Source organism: Haemorhous mexicanus, chromosome 15 (assembly GCF_027477595.1).
Source record: "Haemorhous mexicanus isolate bHaeMex1 chromosome 15, bHaeMex1.pri, whole genome shotgun sequence".
Taxonomy (NCBI): domain Eukaryota; kingdom Metazoa; phylum Chordata; class Aves; order Passeriformes; family Fringillidae; genus Haemorhous; species Haemorhous mexicanus.
This window is the reverse complement of record NC_082355.1, coordinates 14,243,051-14,258,925: the sequence shown is the minus strand read 5'-3', so window position 1 is coordinate 14,258,925 and position 15,875 is coordinate 14,243,051. Positions and strand designations below refer to the sequence as shown.

General features: G+C 48.0%; 1 protein-coding gene across 3 annotated transcripts in view; it reads left to right on the top strand.

The window, feature by feature from the left end:
• Positions 1–15,875, top strand: part of SLIT3 (slit guidance ligand 3) — a 484,612-nt gene that overhangs the window by 447,093 nt on the left and 21,644 nt on the right. For all 3 annotated transcript variants that reach the window (XM_059859899.1, XM_059859900.1, XM_059859898.1), the window contains 3 exons: positions 4,618–4,755; positions 10,851–11,091; positions 13,047–13,177. In XM_059859899.1, the coding sequence (XP_059715882.1) occupies positions 4,618–4,755; positions 10,851–11,091; positions 13,047–13,177 (510 nt within the window). The remainder of the gene's footprint in view (positions 1–4,617; positions 4,756–10,850; positions 11,092–13,046; positions 13,178–15,875) is intronic.

Genomic DNA, 15,875 nt, shown 5'->3' with positions numbered 1-15,875 from the left:
AAAATAATGGATGTACCCTCAGAGCAGAGGAATTATTCTGGAATAGAGCATGGCTACAGGAGAATTATGGAGCAGTCACTGCAAAGCACCTTCTCCTACACCACAAACCAAGGACAGTTTCCTTAGGTGATGCTTAGGGCACTTATAAATTCAAGCAGTGTAACAGGAGCCTGGACAGATCCAGAGCTGGGTGGCTCCAGCTCAGGAGCTGCCTTTTCCATTGGCCTTGCTTGGCTCAGGTGAGGTTTGGTGATGTCTGTGTTGGATTTTCCTGTTGGGAATGACACTGACTGTGTCACAGGGGTGAGAGAAAGCCTTGTGCTCTGGATGGCAGCAAGGCACCTGGAGCTTTGGGCCTGGGGACTTGTGGGAGGTGCACAGTGGCAGGAGAGACTGGCAGAGCAATTTAGCAAATAGAGACAGTCATCTGCAAAGGCCAGCTCTGTCAGAACCTTCTCAGGAAAAGATCTCTGGAGACAAATCCAAGAGAATTCAGTGCAGAGTGAGCTGCTCTCTGCACCTTCCCTGAGGCTGTTTTCTCAGTGCAGCCCTGGGTGCTCCCTGATTCCCTCCTGGGTTCTCTCCTCTGCCCAGGACAAGGAAGGTGGCAGGCTTTGTTCCTCCTGGTCACTTCCAGCTGGGGTCACATTGTGTCCTGTGAAGCAACCAGCACGTCAGAGCAGTGTAAACTGACACACAGGACATTTCAGGAGAGTTAGAACCAATATCTTAGAGAGGGTGGCTGTCTCAGCTGACTCTCTGCTAGACAGGCAGTACAACACCAGCCTTTCTTTTGGGTGAAAAGCCTCCAGACAGAAATGCTTCCAAACCTTGAAGAAGATGAAGCTATTAAATGATGAGGATGGTTCCTGAACTGATGTGTAGGCACGAGACAAGGAGGTGTGTGCCAGTGCATGAACAGTCCCTGGTGTTCTTTCCAGGTTTCATTCCCAGTTAATCCATCATTTGGTTAATCCAGCACCTTTGGGTAATTCAGTAGCTACATCATGTTTGGAGGTGAAGGCTAGTAACTCAAATTGCTTTCTTTTAGAGCATGAAGGGGTGCAGGCAGCTGTGGCCCTGAATGGTTTTCCCATTGCTGGAAGCATTGTCATACCTGGCACCCAAACAATCTGAGTAAACAAGACACTTTTTCTCACATGCTTGCTAGAAAAGTGTTCTTCACAGTAGGGCCACTAATTCTTGAGGGGAGCTAAATAACTGCTTATAAGTATTTTTCTGCTACTCTTTGTTGTGTTATTCTTCCCACTATTCATAGAACATTACAGAAAAATCCATAATTTCTTTGCTCCTCCTGTCCCATTTTGCTTTCTAGCAGCCAAACTTGAGAGAAGGAGCCCTAAATGTCGAGGTGTCCAAGGATTGCTGTTTCTTTCACACTTTGGTGGCACCAGAGCATTCAGAAATGAGCCCTCAGCAGTTGTGCAGTGATGTATGGATGCTGCTGGGGCTCACTGAAAACAGCAGCCTGTGCTCCTGTGCTGGAGCTGATCCCTGAGCTCCTGGTGGGGCAGGATGAGGCTCCTGCAGGAGGAGTCTGGCTCCTGTCTGTCTGTCTGTCTGTCTGCTTCAGAGGCAGGGAGTGTCAATGGCAGGAGTGCCCTGGGCATGTCAGCAGGACACACCAGTCAGTCTGTCCTGCCCTCATGCCCAGGGCACAGAGCCTGTCAGCTCTATGTCAGTCTGCAGCTCTGCAGAGGGAAGAAAAGATGACAAATACAGGGGGGAAAAAAAATAGGAAGCCAAGTTATTTATCGAGGTGGGGAGGGAAATTCCATCCTGGCCCTGCAATAGAAGCTGTGATTCACAGCTTTAACACAACAGACATTGAGTGCATGCAGATGCAAATCCCCAACGATTTAAATACCCCTGGACATGTTTGAGGCTCTCTGTGATACTGGGAATGTTGCCATCACTACAAGGCTGTAGGAGAAAACAAGATTTCAGCTGTAGTGGTGTCAGATGGTCACTGGGAAATGAGATATCTAATCAAGTAAATTACTCTCTTACCAGGATCTGAGCATGAAGGTTTCTTTGCCACCTTCTTTACTGCATCAGACTTTTACTGATTGACCCTCAGCCCCTTGCTGGCGCTGTGTGGGACTGTGGGACAAGGATGGAGTTGCCATGCCCCATTCCCTGGTGGCACAGACCCTGAGTTTCTAGGAGGAGTCCAGAGGAAGAGCTCATGGGGCTGAATTTCTCACCTCCTGGACTTCAGGCAGGCATTCTTTGGTAGCTTCAGCTTAGATGTGACACACCAAGAGCTCAGAGAAGACTGACCCAAAAGGAATTCCAAGCTTCTAAAGCCAAGCTTGGAAGCAAACTGGACTATTTCAGTGTGTCTGTGGCTGCACAGAGCTCTTTGCTTCTGGAGTTAAATTTGCAGGTGGCTTTCCTCCCTTCCAGCCTCCACATCTTTAGTGTGCTGTTACTGTATAGAAGAAGAGTCACTTTCTATATGCCAGAAAACAAAACAAAACAAACAGCCTTTAACACAATGAAATTACTTCCAAAAAATAACTTCAAGAAAGGAGCATGTTTTTCCATTCACTGTGTTGATGTTGGAGCATGATATAAATATACTTTATTATTCTAAAGCTTGGAATTATTACCTGACAGCTTAAAATGCTGATTTAATGCAGCCCCGCAGAGAAAAGTGGTGGTTCTGTCATTACTGAGATAGCCAATACACATCATAAAATTGATGCATGGCAGCCCTGAATAAGGAACTGCACATTGTTCATTATTACATCACTTTATATTAGGACTGCAGGGATCAATAAAAACCAACAGGATTAAATGCTGCCAGTTCTCCTCACAAAGTCTTTTGATTGACACTATTTCCTTGCAGGTGTGTCTGCAATGCTGCCAGGAAACGCTGCCCATTTCTTAGGGTTTGGGGCAGGAGCACCTCTTGTTTTTTGCTCTTTGCTCCGATTTGCCATCTCCATTATGTTAATCGCAGTATTCCCTGAGGCACCGAGGTGCAAAATAGCAATTCACACAGGCAGAGGTGGGAGATGGACCCTCCTGTGGCTGCCAGGCTGGTGGTGGGGGCTGTCCTGCAGGAAGGGAGGGTTTCTGCATGCCCCTACCCCTGCCCAGGGACAGCCCAGCTGAACAGGCTGTGCCCATTTCCTCCAGCTTCAGCTGGAAGGGACTGGAGCTCACATTCTCTGTGCCTGGGCAGGGTGGCTACTGTCACCCTGCAGCCTCTCCTGGCCACTGGCACTCACAGGACACTGCTGATCCTGCAGTGTCACCCAGCTCAGCCCTGGGAGCAGCCAGGAGCCACCTGCTGTCCCTGGGGACAGCAGCCAGCACAAGGATGCTGCCTGGGAAGTGGAAGTGTTGTTTCCTCATCACTCCTGTGTGTCCCGTTCCTCTCAGGAGGTTTTCCACAAGGTTCCTCCTGCATCTACCCCACCAGGCTGCTGGCAGGGAGGAGGATGAGGAGGATGAGGAGGCCAGCTGAATAGGCTGATGGAGCTGTAGCCCCTCTCCTGATGCCACATCCTCAGCTCTATATGTCTCTCCTCTTCCAGCTCTCAGTGACTAGCACGTTGGGTCCAACCACAGGTTCTAGCAAGAGCACAAACCTCTCTTTTAGTGCTGAAATTCTCTGCAGCTCTTCCCCTGGTTTGCTTGAAGTGGTATGCCTTTTGTTTTCCAGATGTGCAACATCCAGCTGGGAGGACTAAAATGTTTTATGGACTAAAGTGTTCATGACTAAACATTGTCTACAGTATAGATTCAAAAAAAGGCAGCTCAGCAATCCCAAAAGATCTGATCCAAGTCAGAGACTTTGGGATGCATTTTCTATTGTCAGGTTATAAACTTCTGCAAGACTTATTTATAAATAGAAATGCTGATGCAGCAATCATACAGCAGACTTGAGAACTGTATAAAATGAAACCAACAGGCAATGTCTGCAGGTCTGGGTACACCCCACTGTGCTCCATCCCACGGTGTCACCCCACAGCAGAAGGTGCAGTGTCACCATGGCAAAGGACACACTGCAAAGACAGCTTTCCACTGCTGCAGCAGCATTTTGCCCTGCCAATGAATGGAAAGCAGGTGGTGGTCTCAAAACTTGCTCTTTCTCTCTGAATTCACTGAGGTTTATAGCTTGTTTACAGATTGTTTCCATTTGAAAGGCGAGCCCTTCCTGTGCTCCATGAAGCTGCACAGGGCCAAGCTCAGACACCCAGCAGTGTGCAGGCACTGGCAAAATCACACTGTGGGGCATCAGAGGCACTGCCCTTGCAGAATATTGCCCCTTATTCTGTCAGGTTAGGGAGGGGATTGTCACCATGGCACAGCTGGGACTCTGCTGGGTGAGCACCCCTCTCACACACGCGGCTGAGGAGAAGCTGTAGGATGGTGGTGCTTTGCTCCAGTAGAATTTCAGCAGATTGCAGAACCTCGGATGCAGCCAGCCAGGAGGGACCTGGGCAGGAGCTGTGCTTGGTGCTGCCAGCAATAATGGCAAACATGTCCCCACCCCAAATCCGAGGGGTGCTAGGCTGCCTGAGCGAGCTGCCGGTGTGAGAGCCGACAGGAGCCATTAACAGGGATGCTGCTGCCTTTCAGATGCGAGTGCTTGCCGGGCTACAGCGGCAAACACTGTGAAGTGGATGATGATGACTGCGTGGGCCACAAGTGCCGGCACGGAGCCGCCTGCGTGGACGCGGTCAATGGCTACACCTGCGTGTGCCCGCAGGGCTTCAGGTACGGCAGCGCTCACTCCGAGCCCCCCCATCCTCACCAGCCTCTCCGTGCACTGATCTGACATCCCTGTCAACCTCTCCCAGCACTGATCTGACATTCCCATCAGCCTCTAACCCAGCACTGATCTCCCACCCTCACCAGGCTCTCCCAGCACTGATCTCCCACCCTCACCAGCCTCTCACCCTGCACTGATCTCCCATCCTCACCAGCCTCCAACCCAGCACTGATCTCCCATCCCCACCAGCCTCTAACCCAGCACTGATCTCCCATCCTCACCAGGCTCTCACCCAGCACTGATCTCCCACCCTCACCAGCCTCTCCCAGCACTGATCTCCCATCCCCATCAGCCTCTCACCCAGCACTAATCTCCCATCCCCATCAGCCTCTAACCCTGCACTGATCTCCCATCCCCATCAGCCTCTAACCCAGCACTGATCTCCCATCCCCATCAGCCTCTAACCCAGCACTGATCTCCCATCCTCACCAGCCTCTCCCAGCACTGATCTCCCACCCTCACCAGCCTCTCCCTGCACTGATCTCCCATCCCCATCAGCCTCTAACCCAGCACTGATCTCCCATCCCCCTGTGAACGGGTGCCTCAAGTCCTGTCCCTGCTTAAAAGGAGATTTTAACAAATTAACTGGTTATTTTTGCTTGGAAAGCAACGATTTTGGGGCAGTGCTGTGTGAGTGTGCCTGCCCCAGCCATCCCTGCCAACACACTGAGCACACCACCTAACACACTCACCTGAGTTATATGGAGATAAACCCTGCGTGTGCAGAGTGAGCAAAGGATAATAAAATTGTGTTTATGAACCCTCCCCACTGGCTGCAAGGAAAACGTGAGTCTGAAGATTTTGTGGCAGTGTCTCTGTGCCTCTTGGACGAGCTCAGTATGATTCAGGCTGTAAATTTCCAGCCTCTCATTCTGACAGCTGCCAATATATCTGACTCCTGGAAATCTCTGTCTGTCAAAGATAAGTGTGCTCCTCCAAATGGATTCACTAATCATTGCCTGGGGCTGGATACTGGCTTCCTTCCAGCTAAACCTTTTCTGTGTTTGAAATACACACAGGAGACAAAGAAGGAGTACCTGAAAAGATCAGTCTTGACAAAGCAGAAATTGTATGAACACTTATAAATCATCTTCTCTGCTTTGTATCTGTAACTGTTTTCATTCTTCTTGCTTTCATCCTTGCTGGTTTGGGGTTTTTTCCTTCCCTCTCAACACGAGTTTCTGTTGCAAAGCAGACAGCCTTCCCTGAGCAGGCATTGATATATAACATGATGTCAGCCCATGGTTTCACAGAATCAGACTTGTTATTTACAAGGTATCCTCTGAATTTCAAATTCATACCCTTCTCTCCATGTTTCACTCTCTGCTTCAGTCCCTTTGATGGCCTTAGGGATCCTGCAGACTGGTGACTGGTGAGGCTAACGTGCCTGTGGGATGTAAATCCTCAGTGTTATCTAATTGTTAGAGCTGAGAAATGGGATTGCAAAGCCACGTCTGGAGTCAAGGCTAACTCCAGCCTGTCATCAGATGGGTCTGACTGGGAGACTTTTGCTGCAGGTCCTCTGATTTTCTAAGGCAGTGATGAATGTGAGGGTTTTCTGGAAAAGCAGAGTCACAGTGTTTGTCAGAGACGTTCTGAGTTGGCACAGCTGGATGGAGCAGCAGGGGTAGGTGGGAGGTTGGTCTGGTCCCTTCCCAGGTACCCAAGAGCTCTACTGGCAATTTAGGCAGTGCCCCTGGTTGTCTGGTCTCACACCAGGGGCATCAAGAGCAGAACCTGGAACAGTCCAGTCTTCTCTCTTGATCAAATGAGGGGCTCTCACTCCACTAACAGTCCTCCAAGCAGAGGAAGCAAGCCCCAAACTCAGCTACCAGCTTAGACAGCACTTCTCAGCCCAAAGCAGCCATGGGCAAGCAAAGTAATTCCACTGCCTGTCAACAGCACAGCTGGGATTAACTTGAGTTCTCCTGTTTGCTTTCTTTTTTTTTCCACTAGCCCATGCCACTACCCTAAATTTCCTGTGCAAGATGCAAGGAAGACAAGGGTCTCTGGGGAGGAAAACCTCACACTGAGCACTACTACACTCCCTCTGCCAAGGCAGACAGCAAGATGGAGCCCCATGTGTTCTCCATGCAGAACAGTCCCTGATCTTGTTTGATTTCAGGATTAAAATTCTGCTAACAAAATATGATCTCATTATTCCTCCCATGACTCAAGCCTTTTGTAGTTTAAAGGCCTGCTGCTCTGAAGGGGGTTCTGAGGTTTGGGCTTTTTCCTGTTAAGATTACAAATGCAAATATGGTGATTGACAGAGTTCAGCCTTCTGATGTTCAGGGTTGCAGACTCCCCTGTCCTCCCAGCTGCCTTGGGCACGGTGATGTGTGGCAAGGAGATAACTGTGCACGTGTTTGAAGGCTGCAAGTGTTGATGAAAAGGAGAAAACACGAGGGGTGGTCCAACAAAGGTAACTAGGAGACCTAAGATGATGATCAATGAAGTTTTTTGGCTAAGTGTCAGGAATCATTTCCCAGCAGTGAGTTTGCAGAGTGCCCTCCCAATTATCCAGAGCTTATGCTGTTGTAATAAAAGCACAGACCTGTAATGATTTTATGGCTGTCACTATGCTGTGTGTAAAAGCCATTTGGAGCCACACATTAAAGAGATGTTAAAACTTCCATCCTCACACAGCTGAACAAATGGCACTTGGGTAATTCTGAGCAGTGTAGGTAGGGCCTCATGCACAGTGAGGCTCTCATGACAGCCCCAAAAATCAATAGTGCCACCACGCACACACTCACTCTCCTATTTCATCACTTCCCATTCACTGGTCAGGTGGAGCTATGCTCCTTGCAGCACCTTTCCTTAGCACTCACCAGCTTCTCCCAGCTGCAGAATCTGCTTTCCTCCTGAAAAGTTTTCAGTGTTTTTTTCCCAAAATAGCACTCATTTGCCCCCTGCAGATGAAAACATTTTAGAGAATTTGTGAGCCCCGCTGAATAAACCCCGAGTTCTCAAAGCTTCCCTCCAGCAATCAGCCTCACAGTAGTGCTGCCTGATAAATGCTGCTCTGGTGGGGAAGCAGACATTATCTGCAGAGCCTGATGGAAGCACTGCTCCTCTGTGGTGCAGATGCTTCTGAGCTCTCCACTGGGACAGATTGCTGCAAGGAACTCGCAGTGATTATTTAAATAAATGAGATTCTACCAGGCAGAATGGACTTGGCCAAGCTATGGAAGTCAGGCTGTGTTCCACATTCCACTGCTGGGGAAATAAATCCCATTAATGAATTCTAAATATATACTTATAAAAAATGCTTAAGTTTAGAAAGGAAAGGGCCTTGACAGATCTGTCACTAATGTAAGTTCTAGGTGCCAGTATCAGGAGAGCTGCCCTGGTCAAGCCACACACCAGGAGGGTTTCACAGCAAGCAAGGGTGTGCAGGAGCCATACCAGGAGCTTGGGGAATCTTTCAGAGCAGCACTAAGCACAGACACTCTGGCTTCTTCCAACATTTGCTTTCTGTTAGTGGAGGCAGTTGCGGGTCACATGGATTTTTTATTATGATTATTTTTAACCTCCAAAAAATTAAAATTATATGCACTGATTTTCCTTCTGTTTCCTGCTTGCTGCCAAAGACAAAACAAAACAATGGGCATTAGGTAGAAGGAGCTCACAGGCTGGGTTAGCAGTGCTCTGTGCTGCTGGTACCTCTGGAAAGGGATTCCCTTGTGTGCAGAGTAGACTCAAATCACAGATGTAGGATGGGGAGGTCTCAGGTTTGGGCTTTAATGGCTCACAGACTTCACTGGGCACCTCTGCAGGGCACAGTTTGGGTGGAAGCTGTTTCAGCCAGGCTGCAGTGCCTTGCAGAGCTGGAGAACCAGGGCAGAGGGCAGTTCAGGCTGCTCTCAGTGTCTGCACTGCCTTGTTCACACCCAGCACTCAGCTGGGCTCCTGTCACAGCAGGCAGCAGGCACACGGTGGCTGGACCTCAGAGCCACTGCCTCAAAGAAGAATGGCAGTGGTGCCCCAGGAATTCATATTTTTCAGATTCTGCACTGCTTTAGTGTATAGCTCTAAAACTCCATGGCCTGTCAGCTGCTGTTCTCCCATTTCATTGAGATAAAACAGTTCCTCTCTAGGCCTGGAACTCAAGGACACCTGACTGTCTCAGGCCCCAGAGATGTAAACAACAGTGAACTGGGGGGGATAACTTGGAGTAAATGACTTCATTACCTGAAAATGTAATTGGAGGATTAACCCCTGAGATGTAAATGGACCAAACTTATAATTACCTGAAAAATTCATGACCATCATCCCACCTGGGTCACCAGAAACTGATGCCTTGGAGTTGTTAGGAAAATTAATCCACAAACACCAGAGGTTTATGTCCAAAAAGGAGACAGAGGAGTCCTTTGACTTTATTCCAATAAAGGGAGAGGCCATGGGGCATTCCCCTGGGATCTCTCAAATTTTTGGGGACACAGCCTCCTTTATATCCCAATTTCCCAGCCACATTTCCCTTCTCTCTTTCCCCATTGGCTGAGGTTCTTGAGAGGTACAGACGTCCCGATAAACCTGATACCAAAGATTTTATAATGTATAACTCTCTCTTTTAAATTTTAATTCTTATGGAATTTGGGGGTTTTTCTTCCCCATTGCTTCTTTCATTTTTCAATGTCTAATTTCGTTTATCATCACACCTAAAGTTTACTTGTAAAAGCAAATATCATTTTCCATTCATCAATCAGTGAAATCCTTCCCATTGTTTCTTTTATCTCCCAGTGCTAGTTTCATCTACCAGCAGACCCACAGCTTGTTTGTAAAGACAAATCCTCTCTTCCTCTCAGAGTGGCCACCTAAAACAGAGGCTAGACAAGATTAAGAGAATAAAAAGGAGTATGTTGGAATGTTACCAATATTGCTGGACATGCCTGAGCTTGTCTGCCCCTTGGTGCTGAACCAAACAGCAGCACTGTGGTGTTTCACCCCAGAGACACTTTTGGCTGGCTGGGTGTGTGGTGTTTCACCCCAGGGACACTTTTGGCCATGGGTGTGTGGTGTTTCACCCCAGGGACACTTTTGGCCATGGCTGTGTGGTGTTTCAGCCCACAGACACTTTTGGCCATGGCTGTGTGGTGTTTGACCCCACAGACACTTTTGGCCATGGGTGTGTGGTGTTTCACCCCACAGACACTTTTGGCCATGGCTGTGTGGTGTTTGACCCCACAGACACTTTTGGCTGGCTGGGTGTGTGGTGTTTCACCCCAGAGACACTTTTGGCTGGCTGGGTGTGTGGTGTTTCACCCCAGAGACACTTTTGGCCATGGCTGTGTGGTGTTTGACCCCACAGACACTTTTGGCCATGGCTGTGTGGTGTTTGACCCCACAGACACTTTTCGCTGGCTGGGTGCTGCAGCTGGGCACATGGGGACAAGTCCAGGCGTGCAGGAGCTCTGGTGGTGGCAGGATGGAGCCTCCTCTCTTAAGAGGCTCTGCTCCTTGGGTTTTCCTCTGCTGGAGAAGCTTTAAGGCGATGGGGAAGGAAAGGAGTCGGTTCTGATGGAGGGTTTGGATCCAGAGCTTTGTTCTGGCCCGCAGGACTCTGAACGCAGCAGCAGCTCCAACTAAACTCCCAAACCATGTGGTTGCTGCTCCTTTTAACCCCAGGGAGAGGGGCAGGGAAGGGGTAGGGAGCCACCAGCCAGGTACAGGAGGGGAGGTGTCAAGGGACAAAGGACACCTGAATGGCCCAATGCCCCCCGGGGGTAGAGGGCATCCTTTGAATCTACCAATAACTCCATGCCTTTCTGGAATGCCAGGATTGACAGACAGTGCTGGGAGGGGAAAGGAGAGGTGACTGACACACCTGGCAGGGAATCTTCAGGGGAGGGACCCGAGGTTCTGAGGTAAACCCTGAAATCACAACACAACACGAGTATTTATTGAAGACCTCCTGCTTTTAGTCCCTTAATTCTGTCCAGCCTCTGTTTTAGGCAACCGCTCCAAGGCATCAGCAGCAGCTGGAATAAAACCAATGACGTGCTGGTGACTGAGGGTGTTTCCCTTGCCTTTGCAGTGGCCTGTTGTGCGAGACGCCCCCGCCCATGGTGCTGCTGCAGACGAGCCCCTGTGACAACTACGAGTGCCAGCACGGCGCGCAGTGCATCGTGGCGCAGCACGAGCCCGTGTGCCGCTGCCTGGCCGGCTTCGCGGGGCAGCGCTGCGAGAAGCTCATCACCGTCAACTTCGTGGGCAAGGACTCCTACGTGGAGCTGCCCTCCGCCAAGATCCGCCCCCAGGCCAACATCTCCCTGCAGGTTTGTCACAGCAGAGGCTGAGCTGGAGGCTGGCGGGTGGAAATCGGGGTTTGTTGTGATGGCAGTGGTGCTGTGTGCTCCTGTAATGGGAGAAAAATGCTTTTTCTGATCTGCTGTTGTGGAAACCCAGGGCACCACAGGGGTTATTTCTCTGTCTGGTCTGGGGTGCCCTGACCCCCAGGGCAGCACTGACTTTGACCCTCATCCATGAAGAAAGTTTCCCAGACTTCAAGATAGACCAGAATCCCCAAAAGTGTGAAATAGATTATAGAGAGCAGTGCAGGTGTGTCACTGGGTGAGAAATTGAGGGTTTGGGATTTTTAGTATGTTGTGGATGGAAGCAAGATGGAGGGCACAGAGTGTCATCCTGGGTTTCTTCTTCACCTTCTTCTTCCTCCTACTCCATGGGTTTGGGTGGCATTTTGTAATTGGGCAGAAAAGTCCCCATTGCAGCTCTGTGGGATCAGTTATTGGGTTAAAAGGGGAAATAATCCAGGTGTCAGTTCTTAACTGGATAGTTTAGTCTTGAAAGACCTTGTAAGAAGAGATTGTTGGCCATTTTGTGCCTTCTAATGAAGGGCTGCAGAACCAGAGAAACCCAAAACTGGTACCAACTGCAAAGTTTCAGTTTCTGATGAATTTTCTCCTTGCAATCGGCCCATTTAATCAGTTTCTTTGTTGATATCTAGCATCACGTGACTGTACCAAGACAGAGCAGTGAATGTGTGTGGCTGTGACAGCCTGGCCAGAGAGTGAGAAAGCTAGATAAGCTTTCCCAGAATCAGCCCAGGAGACTTTAGGGAGCTGGAGATAAACAATGATAGCCAATTATTAAAAACAACCTGCAGGTGGTGTTTCTCTAATATCTGTTTTCTTATTATTCTCAGAAGATTGTTTACAAATTGGTGTCTTGTTAATTAGCCAGTCAGGTGAAATGTATTGATTAAATGACCAGTCTGGTCCACCTGCATTGGACCAGGGTAAAAAAGAAGCAGTTTCAGTAAAGACAGAGTGCTTATGCCACTTCTGTCTGTCTCTGTGTCATTTGTGATTTAACAGTGATAAATGTGCAACTGCAGGGTTAGACTGCCTCAAATAGAAGCAGGAGGGCTGAACTCTCCAATGGGGTGAATATTTTTAAGGAAATTCTTACCTGTATCAGTAGTACCTACACAACCACAAAAAAGCACAAATGACAAAGGTAAGCTGTAGAGTAGTTAGATCTTCAGACACTTGGTTTTTGAGGATATGAAATCCACAGGTTTAATTCACTATTCACAAGAAAGAAAAGCAAATGTACAAGTGAAATCCATGCATAGAGACATTTAACCTGTAACATGCATGTGTCTCATGCTGATGGAACAGGGGCTGTTGGCCAGAGTCCTGGAAGAGTTTGTGAGCCACTTGTCTGCTCTAAAACCAGTGAAATGTGAAGGAGTGACTGAGGCACCAGTGTACCTTCATGGGCACATGTGCTGCCTCCAGAAACTCTCCACACTCTGATTCCCAGACTGGCAACACAACCAGGGATGACTCAGGAGTGCTCTGTGTCTTCCTACTGGTTCTTCCTACAGCACTGTGTGTCATCCTCTACAACTTGGTGTTCAGTGTCATGGTGCTTCTTAAAACAGGCTGCTCTGAGTGGCCTCTCTGGACAATATTTTACTTATTCAGCAGGCAGAAGGCCTGGGATTTTGATATAGGCCTGAGGTTCAGAAGACAACTGAAGACTGGTTCTCATGTGAAATGGGAAGTTGACCTTTGTGTGTGGACCCACCCAAGGGCACCAAGACCTTTCTGTGCCTCCTGGCTCTTGCTCTCATTGCTGCTCATAGATATGATGTATTAAAGCATATTTGAATTGCATGTATGATTTTGGTTTGACTTTCAATACAGGTTTATTCCTTTTATTAATCATTCTCAAGCAACCTTATGTGGTTATGAATGTTTCACAGGTAGCCACAGACAAGGACAATGGCATTTTACTGTACAAAGGAGACAATGATCCTTTGGCTCTGGAGCTGTACCAAGGCCACGTCAGGCTCATCTATGACACCCTGAGCTCCCCACCCACCACAGTGTACAGGTAAGAGGCTGAGCTCTGCCAAGACAGTTGACTTCCAAAACTGGTGGAGGAGAGGTAGGATTTTTCTAAGCAATGTGCATTGCAGAAAAACCTTTTATTTTACTTCTAAGTATCTCTTTTATGCATGTAATTAGATGAGAAAGTCAGAATAAAGACTTAGCTAGAGGCTGCACGGGTAAAAATTGACATTTATTGGCAATACCAGTGATGCTGTGTTCTCCTGTAATTGTAGAAAAATGCATTTTCTAATCTACTGTCAAGTTTCAGTTTCTGGTGAATTTTGTCCTTGAAGTAGTTCCAATTAATCAGATTCTTTGTTGATATCTAGCATTAAGTGACTGTACCAAGACAGAACAGTGAATGTGCAACTGCAAGGTTAGACTGCCTCAAGTAGAAGGACGAGGGCTGAACTCTTTTATGGGGTGAATATTTTTAAGGAAATTCTTGCCTGTATCAGTAGTACCCACACAACCACAAAAAAGAACAAATTACAAAGGTAAATTGTAGAACAGTTTGACCTTCACACACTTGGCTTTTGAGGATATAAAATCCACAGGTTTAATTCACTATTCACAAGAAAGAAAATTAAATGTACAAGTGAAATCCACGCATAGAGACATTTCTGTAGGAAGGAGGGATGTGCTGCCCTTTTCCTCCACAGTTCCTTCAGCATCCCTCTCTCCTGGTTGTTATTTTCAAGCCCAGTTTGCTCTGAGCACAGATGCAGCAGTGACCACAGAGCCCTTCGGGCTGAGCACAGACTCCTGGCCCTGTGTGTGCAGCAGGGGACAGGATGGATGTCACCACGCATCACCCACCTCCTACTCCTCTCAGAAAGTTTTCTCAGCACTTGCTAATGCTTGAGCCTCCCAGGGAATTTTCTTTAGGGAAATGGTGACATTTTTAAGAGAATGAAAACATTCTTTCTGCATCAAAGCAAAGTGGAAGATACCAATGCAGACGTGCTGCCAGGAAGAGCACTGGCTTGTCCCCTGTAGGAATGAAGGAAGTAGTTTGCCCATGGTTTCCACCAGCTGGATGGATAGGTGTGAAAAACATCTCTGTGTGTGGCTGCTGATCCTAATTGATCAGCTGTGAGAGCAAAGCTGAGGGTGATAAACAGTTGGGTGCCACTAATTAGAACAGAGGCAGAGCTCAGTTGGTGTCAGGGGTGACAGGTCCCTGTGGATGTTTGCTGGCCATGCTCGCCATGCAGAGTGGGGACAGGAGCTGCTGCCACCAGCACCCAAACAACTCTCCATGGATCTGCTGCCCTCTGGCAGAGCCCGGGGTGGTGGGTGCAGTGCCCTCCTCATCCCGCCCTTCCCAGGGATCAAGGAGGAGGGCTCCATTCACTCTGACACCTCATTACCATGAGATTAATGGCCTGTTCACTCCATTTTGTGCACCGTGGTCTGCTGAGATGGGAAAGAAGCTGCTTAATACGGTGCCCTTTCTGAAATGTCACTCTAATCTTTTATTAGTTTAAGGAGTGGAGCAAAATAGGATTAGCATGGAGCTTGATGGGAAAAGATTAGGTTGATTGAGAAAAACTGCAGCTAAAGAATGTCAGAAAGGGCCTCTAAATAGATTAAAAGTCTTGTTTTCCTTAAAGGCTGAAGAAGGAGCAGGAAAACCTGCTTGTCCCCTTGCAAACATAGGATTTAAGGGTAGAAGGCATAAGTGGATCAGGTTTGACCTCTCTGTTTGACTTTTAGCTAAGGCATGTGCTCTGTTTGACCTAACACGTGACTTCCAGCTTGGCACAGAGTTTTGACAGGAAAACACCAAATAATAGAAAATCCCCCATTTCCTTTTAGCTTGGACAATGGTCAATTATTTCCATTATCCAGGCATTGGCCATCATTTCTAAGTTGTGTCACTAATACCTTCTGGATTGTTCAGAGGCTTTCTCAAGGGAAATTAAAGTCTACTTATACCTGGACCTGATTCCCATGAGTTTTATCTGGACTTTTATTTGCATTTTCTCCTAATCTGCATTTTGATGAAATGAATTCTGGTTCAGTGTGATGCATTTTATCACAACCTGAAAAATTTGGGAAACTCCTTTCTTCAACTTCTACAATTTTCGTTTGTCATTAAAAACAAGGTTGCCAGCAGAACCTGTAACATCCTGACCTCACCATTGGTAAAACACTTTGCCTTCCCTACTGCCTTGTCCCTGCTGTCTTGTTTAGACACCTCATTTCAGTTCCAATCTCAGCAAAAGTGGACTGTTTGCCTTTGCAAAGCTCTGTTGAAAGACTGTGAGATTAATTTTCACAGTCAGTATCAGTCCTGCTCCCCTCCAAAGCAGTCCACTTTTTGGACTAGATGAGCAGGGCTTTGGCTCTTGGTTTTTCCCCAGAAGAGTCTGCCAGAAGAGGAGGAGGCCTTAACATGCTGCCTGGTGGGAGCTGTGCCAGCTACAGCTGCAGGAAATCTGTCACTGACCTGGTCCTGGGCTGTAACTGAGATGTTTTGCTGGCTATTTCAGGTACTCCCAGGATGGGATGTGGGAAGTCATTGGCAAGCCACATGAGCTGTAATTCCTCATCACAGTCTCCACGATAAGATTCATTAATAGTACTTACAAACAGTAAAATTAGCAAAGTACTTGGCTAGTACAGGTGATATCCTGCAGGGATAAGATAAAAGCTGTTGTTTGGGAAGCCAGCAGTGAGTCAGTCACGTTTGG